The following is a 24352-nucleotide window of genomic DNA, read 5'->3' as shown; positions in this document are numbered from 1 at the left end:
CGTCTTCGAGGAGGTGCTGCTATTTTAATCCGCTCTCACTTGCAGTACTCCCCTTACAGTACCAACTCTACTGTAAAATGTCAAACTGCTGCAATTACCTTAAGCACGGACTTGGGAGACATCGTGATTGCTTCTATTTACTGCCCCCCCTCCTTTTTATGGACTGCTCAAGATTTTGGACAACTTTTTAGCGAATTTTCAAACCGTTTTATCATAGCTGGCGACTGGAATGCTCACAATCAATTTTGGGGTTGTATCCGCTCTTCACCCAGAGGTGTTCAGCTTTTAGATTTTATTACGTCTTCAAGTCTGCAAGTCTTAGCTACAGGAGGACCAACTCACTTTCCTTCTGATGCAAGGCGAAATCCAACGGCAATCGATTTTGCTATTTATAAGGGTATCTCGTCCAACTTTCTGACTGTACATGAATCTCATGAACTTAGTTCTGATCACATTCCGCTTGAAATACTTTTATGCGCTTCTACTTCACCCCGACTTACAACACCAAGGCTGCTGTCTCGTCGGGCTAACATTGGACGTTTTAGGGATCACCTTACAATCCTTATTGAGAATGATGAATCTGCTGATCTGAACTGTCCTCTGGATATTGATACAGCTGTTAGTGACCTTACTCTAAAGATTCAATCTGCCGCTGCCGCATCCACTGCTATCGGTAATCGCCCTGCTGTTCCACAGCCAAATAATGCCCTTTCAAACACCAGAGAAACGGCGCTGGTTAGGCAGAAGAGATCACTCCGGCGACGCTGGATGCAAACGCGTCATCCACAAGATTTAGCAATATTTAAAAGAGCTGATACTCTATTAAGAAAAGCACTTTATGATGCTAAGTCCGAATTTTTTGTCCGGAAACTTAGTGCTATCGATCCGGATGCTGATCGAGGCTTTGAACTGTGGAAATGCACTCGCGGGCTTAAACGGCAGCCTCTCCAGAAGTTTCCCTTGCTTCGATCGGACGGTACCTGGGCAAATAAAGATGATGAAATAGCTAAGGAATTCGCTGATTCTTTGGAAGAAAGATTTAAGCCTTTTGATTTGGCCACAGATGAAGAGACTGCTATTACAGAAGCCTTTGATGATGTTCCCTCTGGTCTAGCTTCTCAAATTTTACCTATTGAAGCAGAAGAAGTTAAAGACCAAATAAAGCGACTGAAGATGAACAAAGCCCCTGGCCATGACAGCATTGACGGAAAAGTAGTTAAAGCTTTGCCAGTAGCAGCTATTTCGTTCCTTACGCGTATCTTTAATGCTATGATTGTTCTTTTATATTATCCGGAGCAGTGGAAGCATGCGAATGTTGTTATGATCCCCAAGAAAGGCGTCTCTCCCCGCTGTGCAGATTCTTTTCGGCCTATAAGCCTATTGCCAACCTTCTCTAAGATTTTTGAGCGAATCTTACTAAAAAGGCTTTTTAGTGTTCATGTGTTTCAGAATGCAATTCCAAATCATCAGTTTGGTTTCAGGAGTCTGCATAACGCTGCTGAGCAAATGCATCGGGTTGTCAACCATATCCTTAAAGCATTTGAGGCGAAAAAGTATTGTTGCGCAGTATTCCTAGATGTCAAGCAAGCCTTCGATCGAGTCTGGCACTGTGGCTTGCTCTATAAGCTGAAACCCATTCTTCCCCTGACATACTTTGATCTCCTTCGCTCATTTCTAATTGGTAGAACCTTCCAGGTGGATGTTCGAGGATCCAAATCTGCCTCAAGGCCTATTCTTGCTGGAGTCCCTCAAGGAAGTGTGCTGGGTCCTGTCTTGTATACAATATTCACCTCGGACCTTCCGTCGCCCAGAGGCAGGAATGTTTTAACAGCTACCTATGCAGATGACACAGCATTTCTGGCGACAAGTGCTCTGCGAAGAGAGGCGACAGATATGGTGCAGGACATGCTAAATGAGTTTGAGGCCTGGGCGTCGAGGTGGAACATCGCAGTTAATCCTGCCAAGTCTCAGCATGCCACCTTTTCATTGAACAGGCTGAACACTTATCGCCTAACCTTAGACGGGACTCCAATAAAGCACTCGGACACGGTTAAGTACCTTGGGCTCACTCTGGACAGGCGGCTTACCTGGAAGCAGCACATTGTGGCAACCTGCGCTTCAGTAAGGCAAAAAGCGGGGAAAATGAGATGGCTTCTTCGTCCGGGCAGTGGACTATCGATCACGGCGAAAACCCGGCTCTTCAAAGCAACCTTGATGCCTAGTTTACATTGGGGTATACACTTCTGGGGCACTGCCTGTAACACTTCTATAAAAAGAGTTGAATCCTGCCAATCCAAAATTTTAAGACATATGATAAACGCCCCATATTATACAAGAAACACTACTATTTTTCGAGATCTCAAAATTAATCCTGTTTGTAAATCTATCACCAATTCTGCCACTCGCTACAGATCAAGACTCATCTCCCACACAAACAGACTTGCCCTCACACTTTCCAGACCTATGAACAGAAGAAGACTAAAAAGATTGCACCCATCTGACAATTGGATACTTGGACGGCACGCTTGTGGGAAACTCATTCCAGACTTAGACGCCTAGACTGCAACACTGCTAAACTTTTGTAACCAATCTTTTTATTCACTTTTTGTTAATTTTTATTTTTTTTTCATGGGTGAAAGTGAATTGAGTTTCACATAACACTCTTCAATAAATATTTGTTATGCATATCAAAGATAGATTTGTATCTTAAGTTATCGTTATAAAAAAAAATAAATTAGAGCAATAAAGCCTTTTGTTTTAATATTCACATTAAATAAAATTACTGAGAATAGTTTTCAATTCTGCCACTTGAGTTCTTAGCAAATTATTTTTCTAAATAACAGATCGCTTTAAAAACACACCTGCTTTCTAAAAACATAAAAATACCACTTTTTAAAAGAATATTTAAATTTTTAAATAAAAATCACTTACATACTTTCTAAAATTGAAAATAGAGCCTCATGGTTTTCACATTCCAAAAGATTTCACCTTGATCACCAATAAGTTGCTATCCTTTCATTATTTGCTTTCATTGTGAGTCCTTAACGATCGGTCATTTGAAATGCACACGCCGCCTACATTTGCATCCTACCCTTTACTATCCCATTTTGAAGAACAATCACATTCGTCCTTGAACCTAATTTCTTCCGATGGCAATGAGGCACTCACTGAAACGAATTCGTATGCAAATCATTAGTTTGAGGAAGTAATAAAGATCACAAGGCGTAGGATAGTATACATTAGTTTAAGTTATTTATTATAAACATTAAAACAGCATAGGTTAAACAGTATTGTATTATCTAAAAAAAAGGGTTTTTGAAAGAAAAATTTTTCCTTACCCATTTGCATACAGATCCTTATTCTGTTACAGTTATCATTTACGTTCATTGCGGTTCAAGGTCACTGCTAATGGTTTTCTATTATGGGAAGGGGTATGTGCACAATTCGTAGGTGACGAATGAGCGGGCAGTTGGACATCGTAAACAGTACATTTAATAGGATAATCGAGACGCAGCGAGGGTCAAGGACATTGGAGAAATCTATCCCTTTATGGGTCTTCTTAGACTTAGATTTGAATAGATAAAGGTGAAAAGTATAGAAGAAATAGCAGAAAAAAGAAATAATAAAAAAGGATAAAAGGATAATCCGATACAATATCTTAAGAGGATTTAAAATAAATTTTATATTTTTATTTATATTTTTACTTATATATACATAAATTAAAAAAAATATAATATACAAATTTTCCCTGAAAAATTAGTTTTTTTAAAAAAAGGTTTTCTATTCAAAAATAATCCCTGAAAGGGTATTCAAAACTCCCAAGCTTTTTCACCAAACTTCCGATTGTCGCACTCATTGAATATCGATAGCGCACCGCGGAATCCGGCGTCCACCTCTGGCCAAACAGCTGCAGTCCGAGCAACACCGAGAAAAGCGAGAAAAGAAATCCGAAAACTTTCGCAAAATGAGCCTACAAAATGTCTGCCGCAAGGGTAACGCCTTCAACCTGTTGAACGTTTCCAGGAAAGGTGAGTTTTTTTATAGTAATCCTGTGACCAATGTAATGATCATTACTATATGCTGCACTGGTTGGACTTTGCCTCTGATAATTCATAACGTTTTGTGGCAGCAGCCGCCGATTGAATCTGAAAGGGCCAAAGTCCAAACTCGAAATTGGCAGTGACGTCTTATGGGGGGGGAGAGATAGTAGAATAAGTACATCATGATTAAAAATAAAATGAAATTAGAAAGCACTGAAGGATAATGCCATGTAATAACCCTCTATTGCAGTTCAATGCCGCACTTTGTCGGCCGCTGTGGCGAATCCCCAACCCAAACAGAGAAACGGCCAGAATATTGTCTTGGTCGATGGAGTTCGCACACCTTTCCTGACCTCCGGAACCTCCTATTCCAAGCTGATGCCCCATGAACTGGCCAGGCACTCGCTCCTGTAGGTTTTCTATATCCTGGAGTCCTTAAAAAAAGTAGATTTCCTAACCCAATTAAATCAACAGTTCGTTGCTGCAAAAGAACCGGCTGGACAAGGAGCTCATCGACTACATTGTCTATGGCAGCGTTATCCAGGAGGTCAAGACCTCCAACATTGCCAGGGAGGCAGCCTTGGCAGCCGGGTTCAGCAACAAGACGCCCGCCCACACCGTCACCATGGCCTGCATCAGTTCCAATGCGGTAAGATCACCCTAAATTGTTCTTTAAAGTATATAATCTATATCCCAGAAACATTGCAGGCCATCACCACGGGCATGGGCCTGATTGCCACCAACACTTACGATGTGATTGTGGCCGGCGGCGTGGAGTTCATGTCGGATGTGCCCATCCGTCACTCGCGCAAGATGCGCTCCCTGCTTTTGAGAGCCAACAAGGCCAAGACCCTGGGCCAGCGATTGTCCCTGCTGTCCACCTTCAGGCCCGACTTCTTGGCCCCCGAACTGCCCGCCGTGGCGGAGTTCTCCTCCGGCGAGACCATGGGTCACTCGGCGGATCGCCTGGCCTCGGCCTTCAACGTTTCCCGCAGCGAACAGGATGAGTATGCCCTGCGTTCGCACACTCTGGCCAAGGAGGCCCAGGAGAAGGGCTACTTCACCGATCTGGTGCCGTTCAAGGTGTCTGGAGTGGATCAGATCGTGGACAAGGACAACGGCATACGTGTGTCCACTCCCGAGAGCCTGGCCAAGCTGAGGCCCGCCTTTGTGAAGCCCTACGGCACTGTGACAGCTGCGAATGCATCTTTCCTCACAGACGGTGCCTCCGCTTGCATTATCATGACCGAGGAGAAGGCCAAGCAGCTGGGCCTGAAGCCCAAGGCATATCTGCGCGACTTCCTGTACGTGTCCCAGGATCCCGTGAACCAGCTGCTGCTGGGACCCGCCTACGGAATTCCCAAGCTCCTCAAGAAGTCCGGACTCAGCCTGAAGGATATTGACTCCTGGGAGATCCACGAGGCATTCGCCGGACAGATCGTGGCCAATTTGAAGGCCCTGGACTCGGACTGGTTCTGCAAGACGTACTTGGGCCTCAGCGAGAAGGTCGGCAGCCCCGATCTCTCCAAGTGGAACAACTGGGGCGGCTCCCTGTCCATTGGCCACCCGTTCGCCGCCACCGGAGTCCGCCTCTGCATGCACACGGCCAACCGCCTGGTTCGCGAGGACGGCAAACTGGGAGTGGTTGCCGCCTGTGCGGCTGGTGGGCAGGGCGTGGCCATGCTCATCGAGCGCTATCCCGGCGCCACAGCCGACTGAACGGGGAAATAAAATCGACAAGGAGAGGAAAGTGCAGTTTGACTGCGAGATTGCTAGCTTTTATAAACTTTACAACTATGCCTTTACGAATAAAGAAATCTGAATTTTAGAAAACAGTTTAATTCCTAACAAAGCACCAGCCTTTCAAACAAGCATTAGATGTATCTAAGTAATCCTATTCGGTCTCGTAGAGCTCCTTCTTCCGCAGCTTCGCCTGCAGAATGTCGTTCTCGTTGTAGGTGAGGTGCAGTGGGGGTATCAGCGCGCAGGCCACCATTCGGCTCTCGGCATTCAGGAAGTTAAAGGTGGCACAGGCCTGGAAATAGCTTAAATTAATAGTGATTCTATAAGAGGTTGGTGTTACCTACCTGCTCAGTGCGCAGAACCTCAACGTTTATCTTGTACTTCTTCATGAATTCTATGATTCTTTTGGAGAGAGCCGGCGGCGGCGCTTGGTCACCAATGCCAATGATCAGGACGTCGATTTTGGGTTCCAGAGTGGGAAAGAGGCTCAGACTGTCCTCGTTGATGTCCTCGAAACTATTCACGTTCCACGACAGAACTGATCTGTAAAATAAACATTTTTTAGTGAGAAAAATGTTGTTCAAATTGAGATTTTAGGTAAAGACTGTTGCGCATTTCTGAAAGATTTTAGATAATTTGAAAAATTATAAAACTGTATGTAAGTTTTGAAAGTTTTTGAATTTGTAATTTGTGTTCTTAAAACATGCGATTTTTGTCTAGAGGAGATATTGTATATATTTTACAGCTTTTAATTTCGAGTTAGGAAATAAAATTATTAAAATTTTGAAACCGACTGAAAACAAGCTTATACTTCCTTAATATTACCATTTATTTAAAATTCATTTAAGAAATTTTAAATGAAAATCTATATATTTTCATAGGTTTCTAAGAGAAGTTACTGGCCTTCTACCCAATCTATTCAAAAACTGCATTTTTGAATTTCAAAACCTTAGGGATACCGAATGCTAGAGCATAAATCACATGCACTTGTTTACATAATTGGGCCGCCCATTGCATCCGCCTCTTCCACAAACCTGGGAAAAACGGTAATGGGTCCTATGAGGACCATGTCGTTGTTGAGCCTGAATCCATACTGACTGTACCCGGTGACCATGAGTCCCAGATCCGTCTCGGTGTTGAAAATAGTGACTTTTGTTTTCCCATCGTGGTCGTAGGCCTTGCTGAAGTTTGCCGGGATCGCGTGAAACGGGCGACACAAGGTGCTCCGCGGCAGCAACAGGTGGCGACCTTGCCGACCCGCGGCCCTCAGGGTCCTCGCAATCATGGTCTCGTGTTACAAAAGTAATTAATAGCTATTATTACAACAATTTAAAACTAACAAAATAGACTGAAATTGAAAAGTTTATCAGACCAGCGTGACCGGACTTGTTGAATTTGGTGAAGCCACAGAGTCATCGATAGTTCGGCGGGCCATCTCTACCAGCCGATAGTTCGCGCTGCTTTGGCCACTCTGCTCGGCTATTAATTTACGAAATTTACGAACAATTAACATAAACTTTTACATTTATCCGTGTGTTTTTAGCAATAACTATATATTTATGTGCCGTTGTTGACTACGTCTAAGTGCCACAGTGTCCGCGCGTTGAGCCTCCAACCAGTTGCTCGAAATTCCACAAATCAGAGTGATAAACACTAGAATGTTTTGATACAGTGTATATTCGTGTGCAATGATTCAGCAAGGCGGTGAGTAGAGCCCCTATAGACTCTATAAACTGCAATTGCCCCAGTTATAGGGGGTTCGATCGGCAATTCGGGGCTTATAAATGCCTGATAGTACCAGTACCATATGCCCACTTATCTTACGGTCGCAAGCACACATACGCCTGCACATACACACACCTGATTGATTGGTGCGTGCACGCACACACATGCAGCCAATTAGAAGCCCCGTTAATCGTCATTGGCAGTTAAAAGGTTACTAATAGCAGGTTTAATTCCTAGCGCCTTGCTAAGAGCTTCCGCAAATACCTGCCGATAGTATGTAGATTTAGATAGTGTGCGGGTGGGGTGACCGTTGCTGTGTATGTATGCCTACTTGGGCCGATTTAGTCATCCAATATAGGGCATATTGAGTGGTTTTCACTATTTCGTCACTGCAGTCGCTCCCTAAAATCACCTCGATAAGAATGTTAAGGTGTTGCCATGACTAAGTATTACATATTTTTAATACAGAAGGATTATAGTGTGTACTTTGGTCTTTAAGGCTAGCATCTTATCCAAACTAATTTTTAAAGATTTTTATTTTCAAATACACATCTTGCTAATTGTTCGGTATTTACTATATATACCATCCAATATTGATATACATCTCCCCCTTTCCTCGTTACAGTCGCTCCCTAAAATCACCTCGATAAGATTACATATTTCTAATATAGAAGGATTATATTGAGGTGTTGGAAAGCAATGGTTTTTGTGTACTTTGGTCTTTAAGGCTATCCGAACTAATTTTAGGAAGGGTGTTTTCAAGATTTCCAAATACACATCTTGCTAATTGTATATAGTAAACCATCCAATATTGATATACTTTTCCTCGTTACAGTCGCTCCCTGAAATCACCTCGTTAAGAATTTAGTGTTAAACGCTACCTCAAAGTGTCACCATGATCGGGCCAAGTTCGCAGATCAGCAAGATCCTGCTCACCCTGCTGTTCCTGCTGATCATCTTCTACGTTTTCATGGACGTGGAGCTCTACCTGCGCATCCACAACTACGCCATCGAGCGGAACTACCACACGAATGTCTCCCTGCCCGTTTCCGTGGGTCAGTCCACCTCGGAGTCCGGATCGGGCAGCAGTAGCAGCAGCAGCAGCAGCACGAAACTCCCCACCGCCGCCGCCGACAGGCAGCCGTCCTACGAGGACCACACCTGGATATCCTGTGATATAAACCCGCTCTGTCATATCACCGTCAAGGCCATCTTGCTGGACCACACCAACCATTATCTGTTCGCCCCGCTGGCCACCATGTTCGACAACGTGATTGGCTTCTCGCGCTCCGCCTTCATTACGCCCAACATGATATCGTTTTTCCACGTGGGCGTGGCCTGTCTGGCGGGCAAACTCGTGGCCTCCGACAGCCTGGGCTACCGGCGGCTGGGCGTGCTGCTCTTCCAGATCCGCACCTTCCTGGACGACCTGGACGGGCATGTGGCGCGCGTGCGGAAGCACATACGCGGCGAGCGCTCGGAGATCGGGACATCCGGCTACTATGTGGACGGGCTGTGCGACGGACTCGGCTGCATTGCCCTGCTGCTGGGCATATTCTTTTACCTGAAGAACAATCCGCCGCGCAGGGGCTACTCCATCATACCGATGAGCGACTCGAAGGTGCCGGAGCCCACGATGATGATACCGAAGATGAAGGCCACGACGCGGAAGGTGGCCAAGAACGTTATTAGCTTCACCGGCCAGCTGCTGTTGAGCTCGACGGCGTGGAATCGCTACATAGCCGTCTATCAGAACATGCTGGAGCGCGAGGACGTGAGCAGCGGCCAGTCGCATTGCCAGGACTACATCTTCAAGTCCACCTGGTTCTTCTGCGTCGCCTGGACGTGGCGCATCGTCAATGTCCACGCCCTGCTCCACTGCGTCCTGCTGAGCATCTTCTGCGACAAACTGTGGGACTTTCTGCGCGCGATCCGGTATAGCGGCTATATTATCCTGCTAGTTGCTATCTGCTTAACTGAAATGCACATTCTGGAGGCCCAGAACTACATTTTCAACTCTACGGCGTGCAGTAATATTTCACTGTGATTTTATTAATATTACGAGAGAATACAATAATATTTGTGTAGTGCAAATCAACGATGCCTTTTTTATTGTGTATAAATAATGTATCATAATTGTTAGACTGCTCACGTTAAAGTCGGCACCGCCAATCACTAATATTTCGAAACCAACTAATGCATTTTGTCATTCATGCAAGAGCAAACAAAAACAACTCCAGCTGTAAATAATAAATGTTATTGATTAATAAAGTCTTGGTGTTTTTATGATCTTGAATGTTCAGTGGATTGATATATGGGGTACTGGATGTTATGAAATGTTAATTTATAATTTACGTTGTTTAGTTAAAATCCAGTGAACTTGTTTGGCACTTAAATAATAACAAGATTGTATAGTTTATTTTTGTTTTTTTTCTGAATGCCAATTATATTAAAAATTTATTTAGATTTTCTTTTAAATATGGTTATAAAACTTAACAAATTAAAAAAAAAAGAAATTGTTACTTTGTCCACTTTTTTAGCCTTTATTATTATTTATTTATAATTATACAATTTTAAATTAATTCTAATGTAATTTTACTGCAAGACAGTTACAATATTTACATTTTTCCCAATGATTTCTAGAGAAGACAATATATAAACATAATTAAAAAAAATGATTTAAATATTTTTAATTTGTTACTACAATTATTTTTAAAACAATAGGTATTTATTTTCGTTTATTTTTCTATTTCAAAGCTATGTAGATCCAATGTAAGTCCATCGCGCCATGTAGAAAACCTGTACATAAATAATATCGATTTGATATTAACAATTACATCGATAAATAACCTCGCAAAATATCGGTTCTCTCGGCATCGATGTGTTCACACATCTCTGGCACGCGATACATACAGGAAAATCGAAACTGAAAGGAAAATATGGTTCACTTTTCTAAAGAAAAAATGTTGAAATATCAATTGTAAATATTACCTGTTCTTATTACGCACGGATTGAAAGTGGATGTGCATAAATAGCGTGTGTTGTGTCAAAAAACGAGCGTGGAACGTAAAGTGAATACCTGATTCTGCCTGGGTGAATCTGAGTCGTGTGAAAGAGCGTGCGAGCTAAAATCTGAAAATTCTGAATCTACTTGCCCTGTAAAGAAATCAAGAGTACCAAATACCGTGTGGGAGTGCTGTCAGATATTTAAGTGCAGCATCTAAATCCTATCAATAGTGTAAGAATTGTTGTGTAACCACCTTTTAGGACCATTTGGGTGCAACTGGGTTTTCCACTGTGTCTACCACTCGGCGTGTTTGTGTGTTTGCGGTGTATGCATACATACGTACATATGGGTGTCATACACTGGCAGACATACAGATATCGGGATTTGAAATATACAAACATGTGGGGCTTATGTACCGCCAATTGTCAGGAACTTCGACGTTTTCATTCATTGATTTAACGATTTTTTCCCTGAAGATGTTGGATTCCGATTGTCTATATCACTTAAAAGTATGGAATAATTTCAAATATGTATGCATCATCGGTTGGTTTTTTGTTTTCAATGTATGCGGTCTGTTCTGATTTTTGCTTTCTGGTTTAGAGTTCATTAAAATACTTTCATTTTAGTAAAGTTTTTTTTTAAAGATTCGAGTTAAACTACTGTTTTTTTGATTTCTTCCGTAAAGTTTTTTTTTTAACGATTCGAGTTATAACCTGGGAGATTTTTATTTTAAAAGGCCTACTGAGGTTTTTACAAGTTTTAATCAACAATTTAACTGGTTTTTATGCACTTTATAGACATGAACAAATAACAGTTAATTTGCTTTCCTGATTTGTTGAAATGCATATGCTTTGTGGACAAGAGTAAAAAAAGTGTTATTTTTGACGTTTAAAACCAAATATCACAGTAGTCTTTTAAAATAAAAGTCTCAAATTACTGTTATTTACGGTCCCTGGTTTCGAGTTATAACTATAGATTTAACTACTGTTTTTTGATTTCTTCAGTTACAGCTAGTTACAAATAAGATTAAAGGTCAAAATAGGGAAGGGTTACTAAAAATCTGATAGAATAATAGGAAGATATTATTAATTCCTAATTTATTTGGTTGAGTTATAATTTTTCGGTCAAGTCTTATAGTAAGTGATCATCATATTGAATATTTGACTGAAAACCCTTTTTGTGTTGACTGGAGGTCATTCGAATATTGTGTGTAAAAACTGGTTTCTGAAAACCAAAATGCATCTGGAAAGAACGGATGAGCTGAGTGAGTGCATTTCATGAATGCAGTTATGCAGAATATGTGGGATGCTTCAGTTGATTGAATGATATTGTGGATCATTTCTGAGCGAAGTGTGAGCCCCTTGCGGCGATCGAGATCTCTAACGTCGTGTCATTTCTAGCAGCCCCCTTGGCAATGGATTTCGTTCAAGTTTCGGAGGAGGAGGGTGACGAGCCCATCGAGCTGCCGGCTGAGGAGGATGGCACCCTGCTGCTGTCCACCCTACAGGCCCAGTTTCCCGGCTCCTGCGGTCTCAAGTATCGCAACATGGACACGAAGGCGGTGCGCGGAGTTCGCTCCAACGAGGGCAGACTGTTCCCGCCCAGCGTGGACTCGGGATGGGGAGAGTACCTGTACTTCTGTGTCTTTCCCAAGGGTAAAATTTGATTCTAACAACTTAGAGAAGTATCCCGAATTCATCCCTTAATCCTCCCCAGAAAACAAGCGCAAGAGCGACGATAACTTGGAGAACTCGACGGCCAAGACCAAACGCATCGAGACCCGTCTGCGATGCACTGATCTTATAGTTCTGGGACTGCCCTGGAAGACCACGGAGGAGAGTCTGCGGGAGTACTTTGAGACCTTTGGCGAGGTGCTGATGGCCCAGATCAAGAAGGACACCAAGTCGGGGCAGTCCAAGGGCTTTGGATTCGTGCGCTTTGGGTCTTATGACGCCCAGATGCGCGTCCTCTCCAATCGCCACCTCATCGACGGTCGCTGGTGCGAGGTTAAGGTGCCCAACTCCAAGGTAAGACCTCTAGTGAGTCCCTAAACTGTTCACCAATTAACCATAATGATTTTCCAGGGCATGGGCCACCAGGTGCCTTGCAAGGTCTTCGTGGGCCGCTGCACAGAGGACATTAACTCCGATGACTTGCGCGAGTATTTCTCCAAGTTTGGCGAGGTCACGGATGTGTTTATTCCCCGACCCTTTAGAGCCTTTAGCTTTGTCACCTTTCTCGATCCCGACGTGGCACAGTCCCTGTGCGGAGAGGATCATATAATCAAGGGTGAGTAGTTTAAGGGGGGGGGCTAGGGTCTTTGGCATCAAAAAATCAAGTAACGTTTCGATTTTTTCTTCGTGATTCTTTTTCGTGATTTTTAATTTTTTTTTAATAATTTTTTTTTGCTCTTCTAAAGTTAAAAGTGCGTTTTCACCGAAAAAAAAATTACTTTGGGCTTCAAAACGTGGTTTCGAGAAAAACGCCTAAACCTAAAGCCTTAGAAGTTAGGGTACTAATATTTTAGCATAACTTCTAAAGTTTTTGCCCGATTGACTTAAATTTTTTTTCTTAAGATGTTAATCTACAAAAAAAAAGTTTTTTTTAAATCGTTTTTTTTTGCAAGACCCTACCCCCCTTAAGTTTGAAAAGGGAATATCAGCTAACAAGATATACGTTATTTCCTCAGGTGTTTCGGTGCATGTGTCGAATGCTGCCCCGAAGGCCGAGCAAAACCGGAACCAGCAGGCACAGAGCTACAATTACAACTCGGCCAACAGCTTCGGCATGCACTCCTACCACCCGCAGGGTAACCACATGAACCCCGGGCGCAATGGACACCACAGAGGTAATAACCAACACAGCTCTCACGGCGGTGAGAGCTCAATCATCGCGAATAATCACAGCAACATTGGCACCGCCGGCTACGGCGGCATGGGTGGCAATAATTACGGCGGCAATGCGGGCGGGGGCTATCATAACAATGGCAGCAGCCACTCCAGTGGCGGCAACGCCAATCGCCAGGACCCAGGGACCCAGTACAGCAGTAGGCAGGCGAATTTCCACGGTATGAATCAGCCCCACAACGGCAACGTGGGCGGCAGCAACGGCTGGATGAACCGGGGCCACCTGGACATGCCCAATCTGCAGGCGCTGGGCATCAATTCGCAGGGATCGAGCTCCTCCAACCAGGGCCAGAACATGAGCAACCAGTCGATGCTCAATCTCAACTCCTTGCCGATCAATCCCGCACTGGTCGCTGCCGCCTTGAACCAGTGGAGTCTGGTGGGCAACCAGCTGCAGAATCAAAACCAGGACCAGCAGGCAAGCCTCCACACCTCTATCATTGTTTCAAACAAAAAACTCTTTCAGTTACTTCGCAGGGCGGCAATTTTTTATCGTGGATGGCTCAGAACGGCGGCCACAACAACGCCAACAACTTTGGCGGACGGAAGGGATCGAATAACCCGAACAATCCGGGTGCCAACGGCATGAACAAGGCCGACAACTCCGGCTGTAATGACCAACAGGTATGTAGTTTTAGCTCAGAGCCAAGAAATACATTTAAATGATACATTTACCAATTTACCAACAGAATGGAAACACCGGTTGGTCGAACCAGAGCAGCGGATCTCAAAACTCCGTGGAAAAGTCAAACTTTCTTTAAGGCGGTACCAATAGCACGATGCGGTACCAACTAATGTGGTTAATAATAACTTTGATTTAACCGAAACCTCTGTAGCTTACTTAATTATATATGTATTCTACATTTAAAGAAATTAAGAATTGTATTTAAAATGTAATAGATATTTTGATAATTGTAAGCAATGATGACACTCGATGGATAATAATACAATTTATAGAACCCTCTGCAAAATAAATTCTGCGCCAAAGCTCAATTTAAAAACTTTCTTTTGTTTCGTTTATGCACTACTTAGTTTTGATCAACATTATTAGACCAGTTACTCGTTTTTTATTATTACTTTAAAAGAGTACATTTTTATTAAGAAACTCAGCTGAAAAGAAAATGAATTAATACATTTTTTAGATACATCTGCAGATCTAGACCATTTATTTCATTCAAATACCCACATTTTTCATTCGCTAACAAAAGGAAAAATAATAAAAACCTAAACTCTTCTTTAATTTTTGATCCATATACTAGAATCAATTTCTTTAATTTCCCATTCATTGATTTTTGTATTATAATAGTTTAACGCGTTTATTACTTTTTAGTTTCAATTTATAAATGTATTTTATTTTCGATTAAATTCGTATTTTTTTAAATTTAAAGCATTTTTCTGTGCTTACAATTTTGTTTGAGTGATGTGATGGCAGAGGGAATACCCCTAACGAACAAGCTTCAACTTCAGCGAAAATACAACCCTGCGTGTTCCATTCCACCATTCCATTGTTCATACAAAGCCCGGCAAAAACGGATTTATTTTTCCCGCGACGCGTGAATTACGTCGTATAATTTGCGGAATTTCGTGGCAAACAGATGGTACAGCATCCGAAATGAACAAGATAATCCAGGATAAGTTTATTCCGCAGCAGCTGCTGTACTTTATAGCCGGCCGGCGCTGCTGCCAGCAATTTCCATGCACCTTCCGCTCCAGCGAGCACGAAGCCTTCGACAATTGCGCCCGCTCCTTGGGGCTCCGATCGCAGATAGTCAACACGAATGGGAACAGCTGCGTGAAGATCTACAAGCAGGCATGTCGCCACTACCTGGAGGAGCCCAAGATGCTGACCATGTCCTCGGCGGCCACGATGAATATGTTCACGATGCTGGGCCGCAAGTCCTTCATGGGCAAGGAGGATCTGGAGCTAAGTGCGGATGTGGTGTCCCTGAAGGCCAGTGCCTCGGACATGCCGTCATTGCACCTTCCGCTGCCCGCCATCCGTCCGCCGAATCCTCGCTTCTGGACGGAGGCACAGCGCACTTTCCTGACCACTTTTCCGGGTCACCAACTGCGCTCCGAGATTATGTGGCCATTGTACGCCAATCGGGTTGTGATTCTCAATGCCGATCTCTCGTGGGATAAGGCCCTGTTCCTGCCGCTGCTCATCCTGGACGACTGCCAGACCAAGAAGTCCAATGCCAAGATCATGTGCATCGAGAGCCATGCCATTTTGGCCACCTACAATAGCCAGCGGATGGCCGAGTTCTTTGGCGAGCAGCTGGGCGAGACGGTGGGCATCCAGTTGCCGCACTTCAGCGCCGTCAGCTCAAGCTCCTTCATCATCTTCTCGACGGCCCAGTACTTCCTGCGCTCCCTGGCCAGCCAGAAGTTCCGCAACATCAGCCATTTGGTGGTGAACGATGTTCATCTGCATGATCCCCACACCGATCTGCTCCTAAGCGAGATTCGCTTCGCCTTGAACAGCCACCCGAATCTGCGGGTGGTTCTGCTCTCGCAGATGAGCTGCGCCAAGAAGTTCACCGACTTCTTTGGCGAGGGAACCGAGATAAACAAGATGGAGCAGCAGGAGGTGGGACCGCGCATTTCCTACCTGAACGACCTGCACAGCTGCATTGCTTTGGCCGGAATTCACAAGGGTCCGGACATTTACAAGGAGATCCCGGAGAGCTTTCGCACGCAGAGCCAGCGCAACGAGCAGATGGACAAGTGCCTGCAGGCCTACGGCGAGATGGGCACGGATGCGGCCATTCGTCCATTTTTGTACGCCGTTAACTATGATTTGGTGCCGGTCAACTACCGGCACTCGCAGAACGGCAAGACCGCGGTGCATTTTGCCTCCGAGCTGAACAAGGCCAGTCACCTCCGCCTGCTGCTCTTCATGGGCGCCGATCCGTATATAGTCGATCTGTATCAGCAGAATGCCATCTCTCTGGCCGCCCTGAACGGCAACCACGAGTGCATCGATGTCCTGAACAACTACAGCCTGCATGGCTATGTGGTGAAGAGCGCCAAGCCGGATTTCGTGGACTACGATCTCATCATAGACATCATGTATCTGTTGCGCACGAAACCGGAGTATCCGAAAGGTAAGGTTATGCTAGAAACAGTAGAATTTAGAAGAGATCTTATGTTGATGTTGTAGTATCCTTTTTATACCCGTTACTCGTAGAGTAAAAGGGTATACTAGATTCGTGCAAAAGTATGTAACAGGCAGAAGGAAGCGTTTCCGACCCTATAAACTATATATATTCTTGATCAGGATCACTAGCCGAGTCGATCTAGCCATGTCCGTCTGTCCGTCTGTCCGTCTGTCTGTCTGTCTGTCTGTCCGTCTGTCCGTATGAACGCTGAGATCTCGGAAACTATAAAAGCTAGAAGATTGACACTTTGCATGCAGATTCTAGGAGTTCCTACGCAGCGCAAGTTTGTTTCAAAAGAGTGCCACGCCCCCTCTAACGCCCACAATCCCTTATATACGATTTTAAAAATTTCAATATTTCGGAAAAGTAAAAATGCAGTTTTATGGTGTTTATCAATACCTATCGAAATGTAGAAGAAATTTTTCAAATCGGTCCATTCGTTAAAAAGTTATGCGTGATCAACGTTTTCTATCTCTATCTCCATCTCCCTCGCACTCCCTTTACCTGAGTAACGGGTATCTGATAGTCGGGGCACCCGACTATAACGTTCTCTCTTGTTTTTAGTATAATTAAGATATCTTAAAGGATTTAAATAATATATCTGTAAATGGTTAACTCATCCTTAAAAGTTATCTTTCGAATAGGAATTAGGTAAAATGTAAGCATGCAATTTTTTAAAAATTATTCAGTAATGGAACTGAGCAAAAGTAGTAGTAAACATTAAGATGGCTTACAGGGTTTAAACTATATTTCTGTAATTAGTTGGCTCATTATTCATAGCCTCGACTAGTAATCTTTCGGAAGGGCTTAAGTATAAAGTAAGCATGTAAGGAATTCTTTAAAAATTATTTAGTAACGGAATTGAGCGGAGATCTCATTTAGAAGTTGTAGTATCCCTTTTTAGTTTAATTAAGATGGCTTACAGGTTTTAGTTTATATATCTTTAATAAGTTAACTCATTCTTCATAGCCTCGAATAAGAATTAGGTTTAAAGTGAGCATGCAGGGTATTTTTTCAAAATTATTCAGTAACGGAACTGAGAAAATATCTTAATTAGAAGTTGTAGCATCCTTTTTTAGTATAATGAAGATGGCTTACAGGTTTTTAACTATGTATCTATAATTAGTTGGCTCATTCTTCATAGCCTCGACTGGTAATCTTTCGACTAGGAATTAGGTAAAAAGCATTTAAGGAATTCTTTACAAATTATTCAATAACGGTCACTTCGCGACTCGTTCCGCAAACTTGAAAGCGATAAATGGCGGGAAAACACGCCTCCGCCGCGCTAAAAGTTCCATCCGCAGTGCCAGCTATCGATTAGTATCGCCTGGCGAAAGGGGCATTGTTTTTTATAGAAGCAGCAAGATGAGCACCTATCTACAGAGCAGCGAGGGCAAGTTCATCCCGGCCACCAAGCGGCCGGATGGCACCTGGCGCAAGGCGCGGCGCGTCAAGGACGGCTACGTGCCCCAGGAGGAGGTGCCGCTGTACGAGAGCAAGGGCAAGCAGTTCGTGCAGCAGCGCCAGGCCGGAGTGCCGCCTGGCATGTGTCCCCTGGTGGCCGCCGAGTCCAAGAGGGAGCGCGAGAAGCAGGAGCGGACCAGGGCCAAGAAGCAGGACAAGCAGCCCGGTGTCCTCGTAGTGCCGCCCAGCACGTGTCCGCCGCCAAAAGTCAATCAGCAGCAGGCGCAGCAGGAGCAGATCAACTCGATATCCAAGGCTTTGGAGGACACCCTACGGCTGGAGGGATCTCAGGAGGCTGATCCCGCCAAGCAGCTGAAGAAGCTGCGCAAGAAGATCCGCGAAATCGAGCAGATCGAGAGCAGGATTCAGGCGGGCGAGCAGAAGAAGCTGGACAAGGATCAGCTGGATAAGGTGAAAAAGAAGTCCGAGATCCTGCGGCAAATCAAGGAGTTGGAGCCGCGCTCATAGCCCTAGATCCACTTCACTCAGATACTGCTATATCCTCTTCACCTCGTGAACAAATCAACGACCAGATGTCGCGCCGCCTCTACACAGAAAGAAACGAAAGGAATATGTCTGTTGAATAGTTATATTAGTTGTAGCCGAAGATGTCAAAGCCATTTAGTAATATCGATCTATTTTTATTAATGTGTGTCGTCTGTCTTGAAACCTAGTTTATACGAATGGAGCAGGAGTGCCGCGTTTATTTATGTATAGGTAACTTTGTAAATCAGATTTAATAAACTAAACCCATTTGAAGCGAAAGGTTTTAGAAATACCCACTGAGTTTTAAGGCTCCTGCTCGTCACTCTTCTATCTTTGCAGGCAACATCCTCATCATTTTGCCCAGCTACTACCATCTGGTCAAGCTGAACTACATGATACTGAGCCATTGCTTGACAGGCAGCCTGCAGGAGTGCTCCATCTTCCTCCTGCACGAGAACATGCGCAAGGAGTACATCGACGCCTTGGTCAGTGCGAGCGATGACACCGTGAAGGTGGTCCTGACCACGGACATAATCGAATCGCTGCACCTGAAGGTGCGGTTCAAGTACGAAATAGACACCGCCTGCCGGCTGAACCATATTTACGATAGCACCAGCTACAGCGCGGAGGATCGCTACGAGTGGGTGGGCAAGGATTGCCTCCAGCGACGGGAGTTAATCCTGGATCTCGAAGGTAGGTGCCCGTAGTTGTGTTGGGTAAAATCTGCTCATTTGGGTGAACATGTTCACTTGTTCATTTTTCCCACTCTCTTGTTCTCTCCTTAACTTTCTCACTGGCTCTGAGAAATCAGCTGATTTACTGTAAAACCAAATGCAAAATAAATCCTAAAAGTAAAAAAAAAAATATTTTTTGAGCAAAAAACAGCAAGAGAGCAACTGATCAAGTGAACTAAAAAGATCAAATAAGAGAGCCAAACTGAACAAGTGAACAAAAAAGAGCAAGTAAGAGAGCAAAACTGAACAAGTGAACAAAAAAGAGCAAGTAAGAGAGCCAAACTAAACAAGTGAACAAAAAAGAGCAAGTAAGGGAGCCAAACTAAACAAGTGAACAAAAAGCAGCAAGTGAGCAAAAATGAACAAGAGAACAATAAAGAATAAAGTTCGAAGGAACATGTTCACTCACTCAGTTTAGTGAGCAACTCTTTTTTGTTCATTCACTCTTGTGCAACCCAACACTAACTCGTAGTATCTCCTCGAATCTGGCTAAGGTTTTTCCTATATTCCCCATTCCCCTTAGGTGGCGATGCCCAATGCTTTCGCTTGATCAACAAGGAGGCCTTTGAGGAGCTCGGGGAGACCAGTCAGCCACGCCTGCAAACCATGCCGCTGGACAAGATCTGCCTGACGGTTAAGGTGCTATCGCCCAATATGGTTATTAGCGAATATTTGGGCCTCAGCATCTCACCGCCGCCGCTGATCAATGTGCACCATGCCGTGCAGTTCCTCAAGAAAATAGACGTCCTGGACGAGGCCGAGGATGTGACCTGGCTGGGCTGCCGGCTGGCGGACATTCCGGTGCCCTGCCAGTTTGGACGCATGCTGATCTTTGGCATTTTGCTGCGCTGCCTGGACCCCGTACTCACCATAGTCAGCTCGCTGTCGACGGCCGATCCACTGGGCATTCCCTTCAACGAGGACGTCGATCGCTTGTGGGACAAATTCACCATTTACATACAGAATCGCATCAAGGGCGAGCGTGCCCGCCTGGCCGACAATCAGTTTTCCGACCACTTCATCTTCGTGCGCCTCTTTCAGGAGTGGCAGAGTCGACTGCAGAACAAGATGCCGCAGCTGCATCTCACGGATGAGTATGATTTCGTGCTCAACGGGCTGATGGAACAGCTCAGCTTTACGCGCGCCGAACTGGTGAACTCCCTGCGGGCCTCCAATTTGGTCCACAGCCGTGGTAAGCTGAGCATGCAGTGCCTCAATCAGATGTCCGGCAATTGGCACATGGTCAAAGCTGCGCTGACCGGTGGAATGTATCCCAATATTTGTGCCGTTGATGCTGGGAAACATTGCTTGAAATCCGCCTTCTCCGGCAGTGTTCACCTGCACCCGAATACGGTGCTTCGCGACTTTTTGGAGCCTTTGAACACCTCAGCACTGAACTTTCGCACACCCTGGATTGTTTGCAGCAAGCAGAAGAACCACATCATTTACGCCACCATGGTGGTTCCCCTGGCAGTTGCCTTGTTCGCTGGTATGCTGTTAAGAATTCCAAATTTATTATAACCTAACGTTTATTATACCCGTTACTCGTCCGTCTGTCTGTCTGTATGAACGCTGAGATCTCGGAAACTACAAAAGCTAGAAGGTTGAGATTTCCCACACATATTCTTGGGCTTCCTACGCAGCGCAAGGTTATTTCAGCGGAGCGCAACGCCCCCTCTAACGCCCACAATCGCCCACAAACGATTTTAAAAAGTGTCTGGGGGCCACAAGTTTTAAAAATGTAAAAATGCAATTTTATAGTCTTTATAAATACCTATCATAATGTAGAACACATTTTTTAAATCGGATCATTCATCTAAAAGTTATGCGCAATCAAAATTTTGTATATATCCATCTCCCTTGCACTCCCTTTAGCCGAGTGACGGGTATTAGACAGTCAGGACAACAACCCGACTATAGCGTTCTCTCTTGTGTTCTATTTATTTTAGGTCCTCCACGAATCCGCCTTTCTCAAATATGCGACACCCAGATACTAACAGCCGATCGCAGCGTTAATATCTTCATAGACGAATGGATTTGGATGGTTGTGTCCAAGCCCAATGTGGAGATGATCATGAGAACGCGTCAGTACTTCTTTAGGATGTACCACGAATTGGTAAAAAACTGCGACAAGCAGGAAATGTGGCGCAACGAAGCCGCTCAAAGCTGCCAATACACCGCCTTGACTGAAGCCCTATCGACCATCTTGGAGAGCGAGGAATCTTCTGTCGGCTTCCCCAAGCCTCCGCCCATAAGCTATCTTCCCTCCACTCAGCTGCCAGCCTTGTATCTTCTGAACGTCAATGCCAATTTCAGTTGGAGCCGAGAAATCGAAGAGAACCAGGGATTGTTGCAGTCATCGCAACAACAATTCAATTCGCACTTTATCGAGAGGCAGTTTTTCCTGCTCTACGCGGAGGGCGAATGCGAGGAGTTCCACAAGAAGAGCACTCCGGCTTTTATTGAAAGCGTCCTGGGTAAATTCGCCAGACCCATTGAGTCGCCCAACAGACACATCTTTGTGATCCTGTACAGAAAGGATCCAGAAGTAATGCTCAGCATAAGTCGGGCCAAAACTATCAATGGCGTTTTTACGTTGAAGGAATATTTCCGAAACTCTGTTCCGGTGTATGAAATTTTGTGAGTACCAAGAAAACAATTTAAAGACTATTTGTATCTAATTTACTTTCCTTTCAGAGAGGCTTGTGTGTCGTTAAATGTTAACGTGCCTGTGTTCGATGGTCGCCTAATGTCTTGTCTAATTGACAAACGTGTCGGAAACTTAATTATGGATCTGTTTGCCTTCCGACATCACTGGATTCACAAGCGATAAATATATTATTCCTTGTAAGCGCGCAGTCAGAATCAAAATACTTATGTATAACCGCAAATTTATTGCTGAAAGAAGTCGGATAAATTTGTTTGTGCCTATTATTGTTTTTAAGTGAATGTTGATATCATGCATTTAATGTTTTTCAATGAAGAGACAATCAAAATGAGTATGTAACTAAGCGCTGTGCAACCAAATTGTTCGTTTGCAAGTAATATTGTTTTTACCTGAATGTAGATTTTTTTTAATTATGTATCCTCAAACTTTTTGGTTGAAGTGGAAACCAATCGAAATGATGTGACAATAAAAATCCATGTTTTCCCAATGTATTACCCTAGTTTCTTGTTTTAATTTAAAATTGATTTAAACAAATTAAAGACCCAGTAATTTACACACCCATTTTCAGTTAGGTACAGCGCTGTATATTTCTATAAAAAATATTCGAGATTAGTACAGAGATGGACACAGATACAGATCTACACAGAAACGCTTTATATTGCTTAGCCTAAGTGGTAAATTGAATTCAATGGCACCCGCAGGATTTCACAATCATGTTTCTATACTTTTTCAGGTTGACATTCTCGTCGTTCAGGTGATAGAGAACCGGGAGGGCGCCCAGCCGGGTGGGAGCACAGCAGGGCTTGGGCACCTTCTTGGGCTCCAGGAGGTGGACCAGAGTCTGGACGATCGCATGGTTGGTGGCGTTCATGTGCGCGTTAAGCGGGAAATTGCACTCGCCGCTGCAGTAGAAGGCGCCGTAGCCCTCCGGCGCGATGATCCAGTCGTGCCAGCCCAGATCCTTGAAGTCTATGTAGAGGGTCTGCATCTGGCAGCTGCGCGTGTTCTCCATGGGCTCCAGCAGGGGCACGGTGTTCGGCGAGACGGACTTCTTGCGCTTGCGCGGATGGCTGGCACTCCGCTTGCTCCTGTGGTGGCTGCTGCTGTGCGCCGTCGCCTTGATCAGCTCCGGTCCGCGGAAGAAGCCGATCATGAAGGGCTGGAACTCGTCGTCCACCTTGCGGTGGATCAGTCCAATGTCGTCCAGCTTGACCTCGCGATCGGGCCGATTGACGGCATGGGCTCCGATGTAGATGCCGTGGTTCTCCTTCGACCTGACCAGCCACTCGTGCAGCCCCTCGGTCACGTTCAGCTCCAGCCAGCCCACATAGTCGCCGGTGGTGTTGACCGAGGACAGCGGCTCCATTGTTCCCGTGCCAATGGCATAGACGGTGATGGTGAACTCCCTATTGGCGGTCAGCCACTTGCCCTCGTTGGCATTCTGGTAGAGGCGCAGCTCGGCCATCACCAGGTAGTTGTCGTCGGGCACCTTGGAGACATCGAACCACAGACGCCGGCCGTGCTCGTGACGCAGCTCGTCCACGCTGTGGTGGCGCTTGTTCAGGAACGTCATGATGATGTCGCTCTCGTCGATGGCCCGCTTGTCCAGGTCGGTGATGAAGTTCTTCTGCCGATCGCTTTCGTTCTCCTCCTCCTCCTCCTCGTCGAGATCGGCGCTTCTCCGGGAGCGATGGCTGCCGTAGGAACCCTCATCCTCGTCATGGCTGAGCCCCTCCTCCGCGGTGATGCGGTGATAGACGTCCAGCAGGAACTTGGGCGCCGACTTGCGCAGCGACAACTGGTGGCTGCTCAGGTGCACGGGCCGCTCGGCGATGCCCAGGAACTCGAGGATCTCGTACGAGACGTCCAGCTTGTCGTCCTCGCTGAGCACCCTGTGCATGATCGTCTGATCCCGGCCGTTGTCTATGTAAATCCCCGACTGGGTGGCCTCCACGGCGGGCGGCGTGGTGGCCACGAAAATTAGCAAAACCAGTCCGAGTCCCAGCGAGGCGAGAACTGCAACAGCCTCCGAGGTATTTCGCACAGCAGACAACATATTGAATTGTATTTACGGCTATCTATTGCGCGTTGGCATTCACATGTACAGTAACATTTAATTGCTTATTTCGGGAGTTCCAGCGAACCGCGGGTTCTGAAAATTCTGACGCACTTACGGATTGTTGTGTGTATCTTAATCTTCAAGATGCATTTTCTTCTTGTTTTCAGGGAGTTGGCAGCGCCGTCTCTATCGATCTTTGATCGAACTCCTAGTTATTTAGCAGGTACACCCGCCTGAGACAGCGGAGACACACTCCCTCTGCCAGCCATCGTTGGGCGCGTTCAGCAGAGCAACGTAATACCTGATCACTGATGGATCAGTAATCAGTGATCAAGTTTGTTCTGCTGATAGATTTAATA

At 45.0% G+C, this 24352-nt stretch overlaps 7 protein-coding genes across 11 annotated transcripts; 5 read left to right on the top strand and 2 right to left on the bottom strand.

The window, feature by feature from the left end:
* Nucleotides 1-3870: 3870 nt before the first annotated feature.
* Mtpbeta (mitochondrial trifunctional protein beta subunit) lies at nucleotides 3871-5873 on the top strand. Its single transcript, XM_017146461.3, has 4 exons — nucleotides 3871-4028; nucleotides 4291-4450; nucleotides 4515-4689; nucleotides 4749-5873. The coding sequence occupies exons 1-4, from the start codon at nucleotides 3965-3967 to the stop codon at nucleotides 5757-5759; spliced, it is 1410 nt and encodes a 469-aa protein (XP_017001950.3). The 5' UTR covers nucleotides 3871-3964; the 3' UTR covers nucleotides 5760-5873.
* LOC108060675 (NADH dehydrogenase [ubiquinone] 1 alpha subcomplex assembly factor 3) lies at nucleotides 5793-7197 on the bottom strand. The gene is made up of 3 exons (XM_017146465.3): nucleotides 6818-7197; nucleotides 6128-6326; nucleotides 5793-6075 (listed from the first exon to the last, which is right to left on the bottom strand). Exons 1-3 carry the CDS (start codon nucleotides 7066-7068, stop codon nucleotides 5935-5937), a joined length of 591 nt encoding a protein of 196 aa, XP_017001954.1. The 5' UTR covers nucleotides 7069-7197; the 3' UTR covers nucleotides 5793-5934.
* Nucleotides 7198-7219: 22 nt separating this feature from the next.
* Nucleotides 7220-9779, top strand: Cpes (Ceramide phosphoethanolamine synthase). Its single transcript, XM_017146462.3, has 2 exons — nucleotides 7220-7487; nucleotides 8344-9779. Exon 2 carries the CDS (start codon nucleotides 8404-8406, stop codon nucleotides 9553-9555), a length of 1152 nt encoding a protein of 383 aa, XP_017001951.2. The 5' UTR covers nucleotides 7220-7487; nucleotides 8344-8403; the 3' UTR covers nucleotides 9556-9779.
* A 625-nt stretch (nucleotides 9780-10404) lies between these two features.
* TBPH (TAR DNA-binding protein-43 homolog) lies at nucleotides 10405-14422 on the top strand. Of its 5 annotated transcripts, none has more exons than XM_017146497.3 (7): nucleotides 10405-10746; nucleotides 11919-12170; nucleotides 12232-12542; nucleotides 12600-12804; nucleotides 13205-13839; nucleotides 13899-14045; nucleotides 14111-14422. In XM_017146497.3, exons 2-7 carry the CDS (start codon nucleotides 11930-11932, stop codon nucleotides 14180-14182), a joined length of 1611 nt encoding a protein of 536 aa, XP_017001986.1. In that variant the 5' UTR covers nucleotides 10405-10746; nucleotides 11919-11929; the 3' UTR covers nucleotides 14183-14422. The 5 variants fall into 5 exon arrangements, with proteins under 5 accessions (XP_017001986.1, XP_070069240.1, XP_070069241.1 ...); XM_070213139.1 differs by having other exon boundaries at nucleotides 11916-12170; XM_070213140.1 differs by having other exon boundaries at nucleotides 10434-10488; nucleotides 11916-12170.
* Nucleotides 14423-14901: 479 nt separating this feature from the next.
* Nucleotides 14902-22277, top strand: bgcn (benign gonial cell neoplasm). Its single transcript, XM_017146515.3, has 5 exons — nucleotides 14902-16528; nucleotides 18872-19225; nucleotides 19790-20755; nucleotides 21216-21906; nucleotides 21964-22277. The coding sequence occupies exons 1-5, from the start codon at nucleotides 15034-15036 to the stop codon at nucleotides 22097-22099; spliced, it is 3642 nt and encodes a 1213-aa protein (XP_017002004.3). The 5' UTR covers nucleotides 14902-15033; the 3' UTR covers nucleotides 22100-22277.
* On the top strand, nucleotides 17818-18824 carry Pym (partner of Y14 and mago). The gene has a single exon (XM_017146516.3). It carries the CDS (start codon nucleotides 17948-17950, stop codon nucleotides 18512-18514), a length of 567 nt encoding a protein of 188 aa, XP_017002005.3. The 5' UTR covers nucleotides 17818-17947; the 3' UTR covers nucleotides 18515-18824.
* A 218-nt stretch (nucleotides 22278-22495) lies between the features above and the next one.
* gbb (glass bottom boat) lies at nucleotides 22496-24153 on the bottom strand. Its single transcript, XM_017146517.3, has one exon. It carries the CDS (start codon nucleotides 23988-23990, stop codon nucleotides 22620-22622), a length of 1371 nt encoding a protein of 456 aa, XP_017002006.3. The 5' UTR covers nucleotides 23991-24153; the 3' UTR covers nucleotides 22496-22619.
* Nucleotides 24154-24352: the final 199 nt, after the last annotated feature.

This window comes from Drosophila takahashii, chromosome 2R, assembly GCF_030179915.1.
Source record: "Drosophila takahashii strain IR98-3 E-12201 chromosome 2R, DtakHiC1v2, whole genome shotgun sequence".
NCBI classification, from domain to species: domain Eukaryota; kingdom Metazoa; phylum Arthropoda; class Insecta; order Diptera; family Drosophilidae; genus Drosophila; species Drosophila takahashii.
Note: the sequence above shows the minus strand (reverse complement) of the source record. Positions and strands in the feature narration are given on the sequence as shown.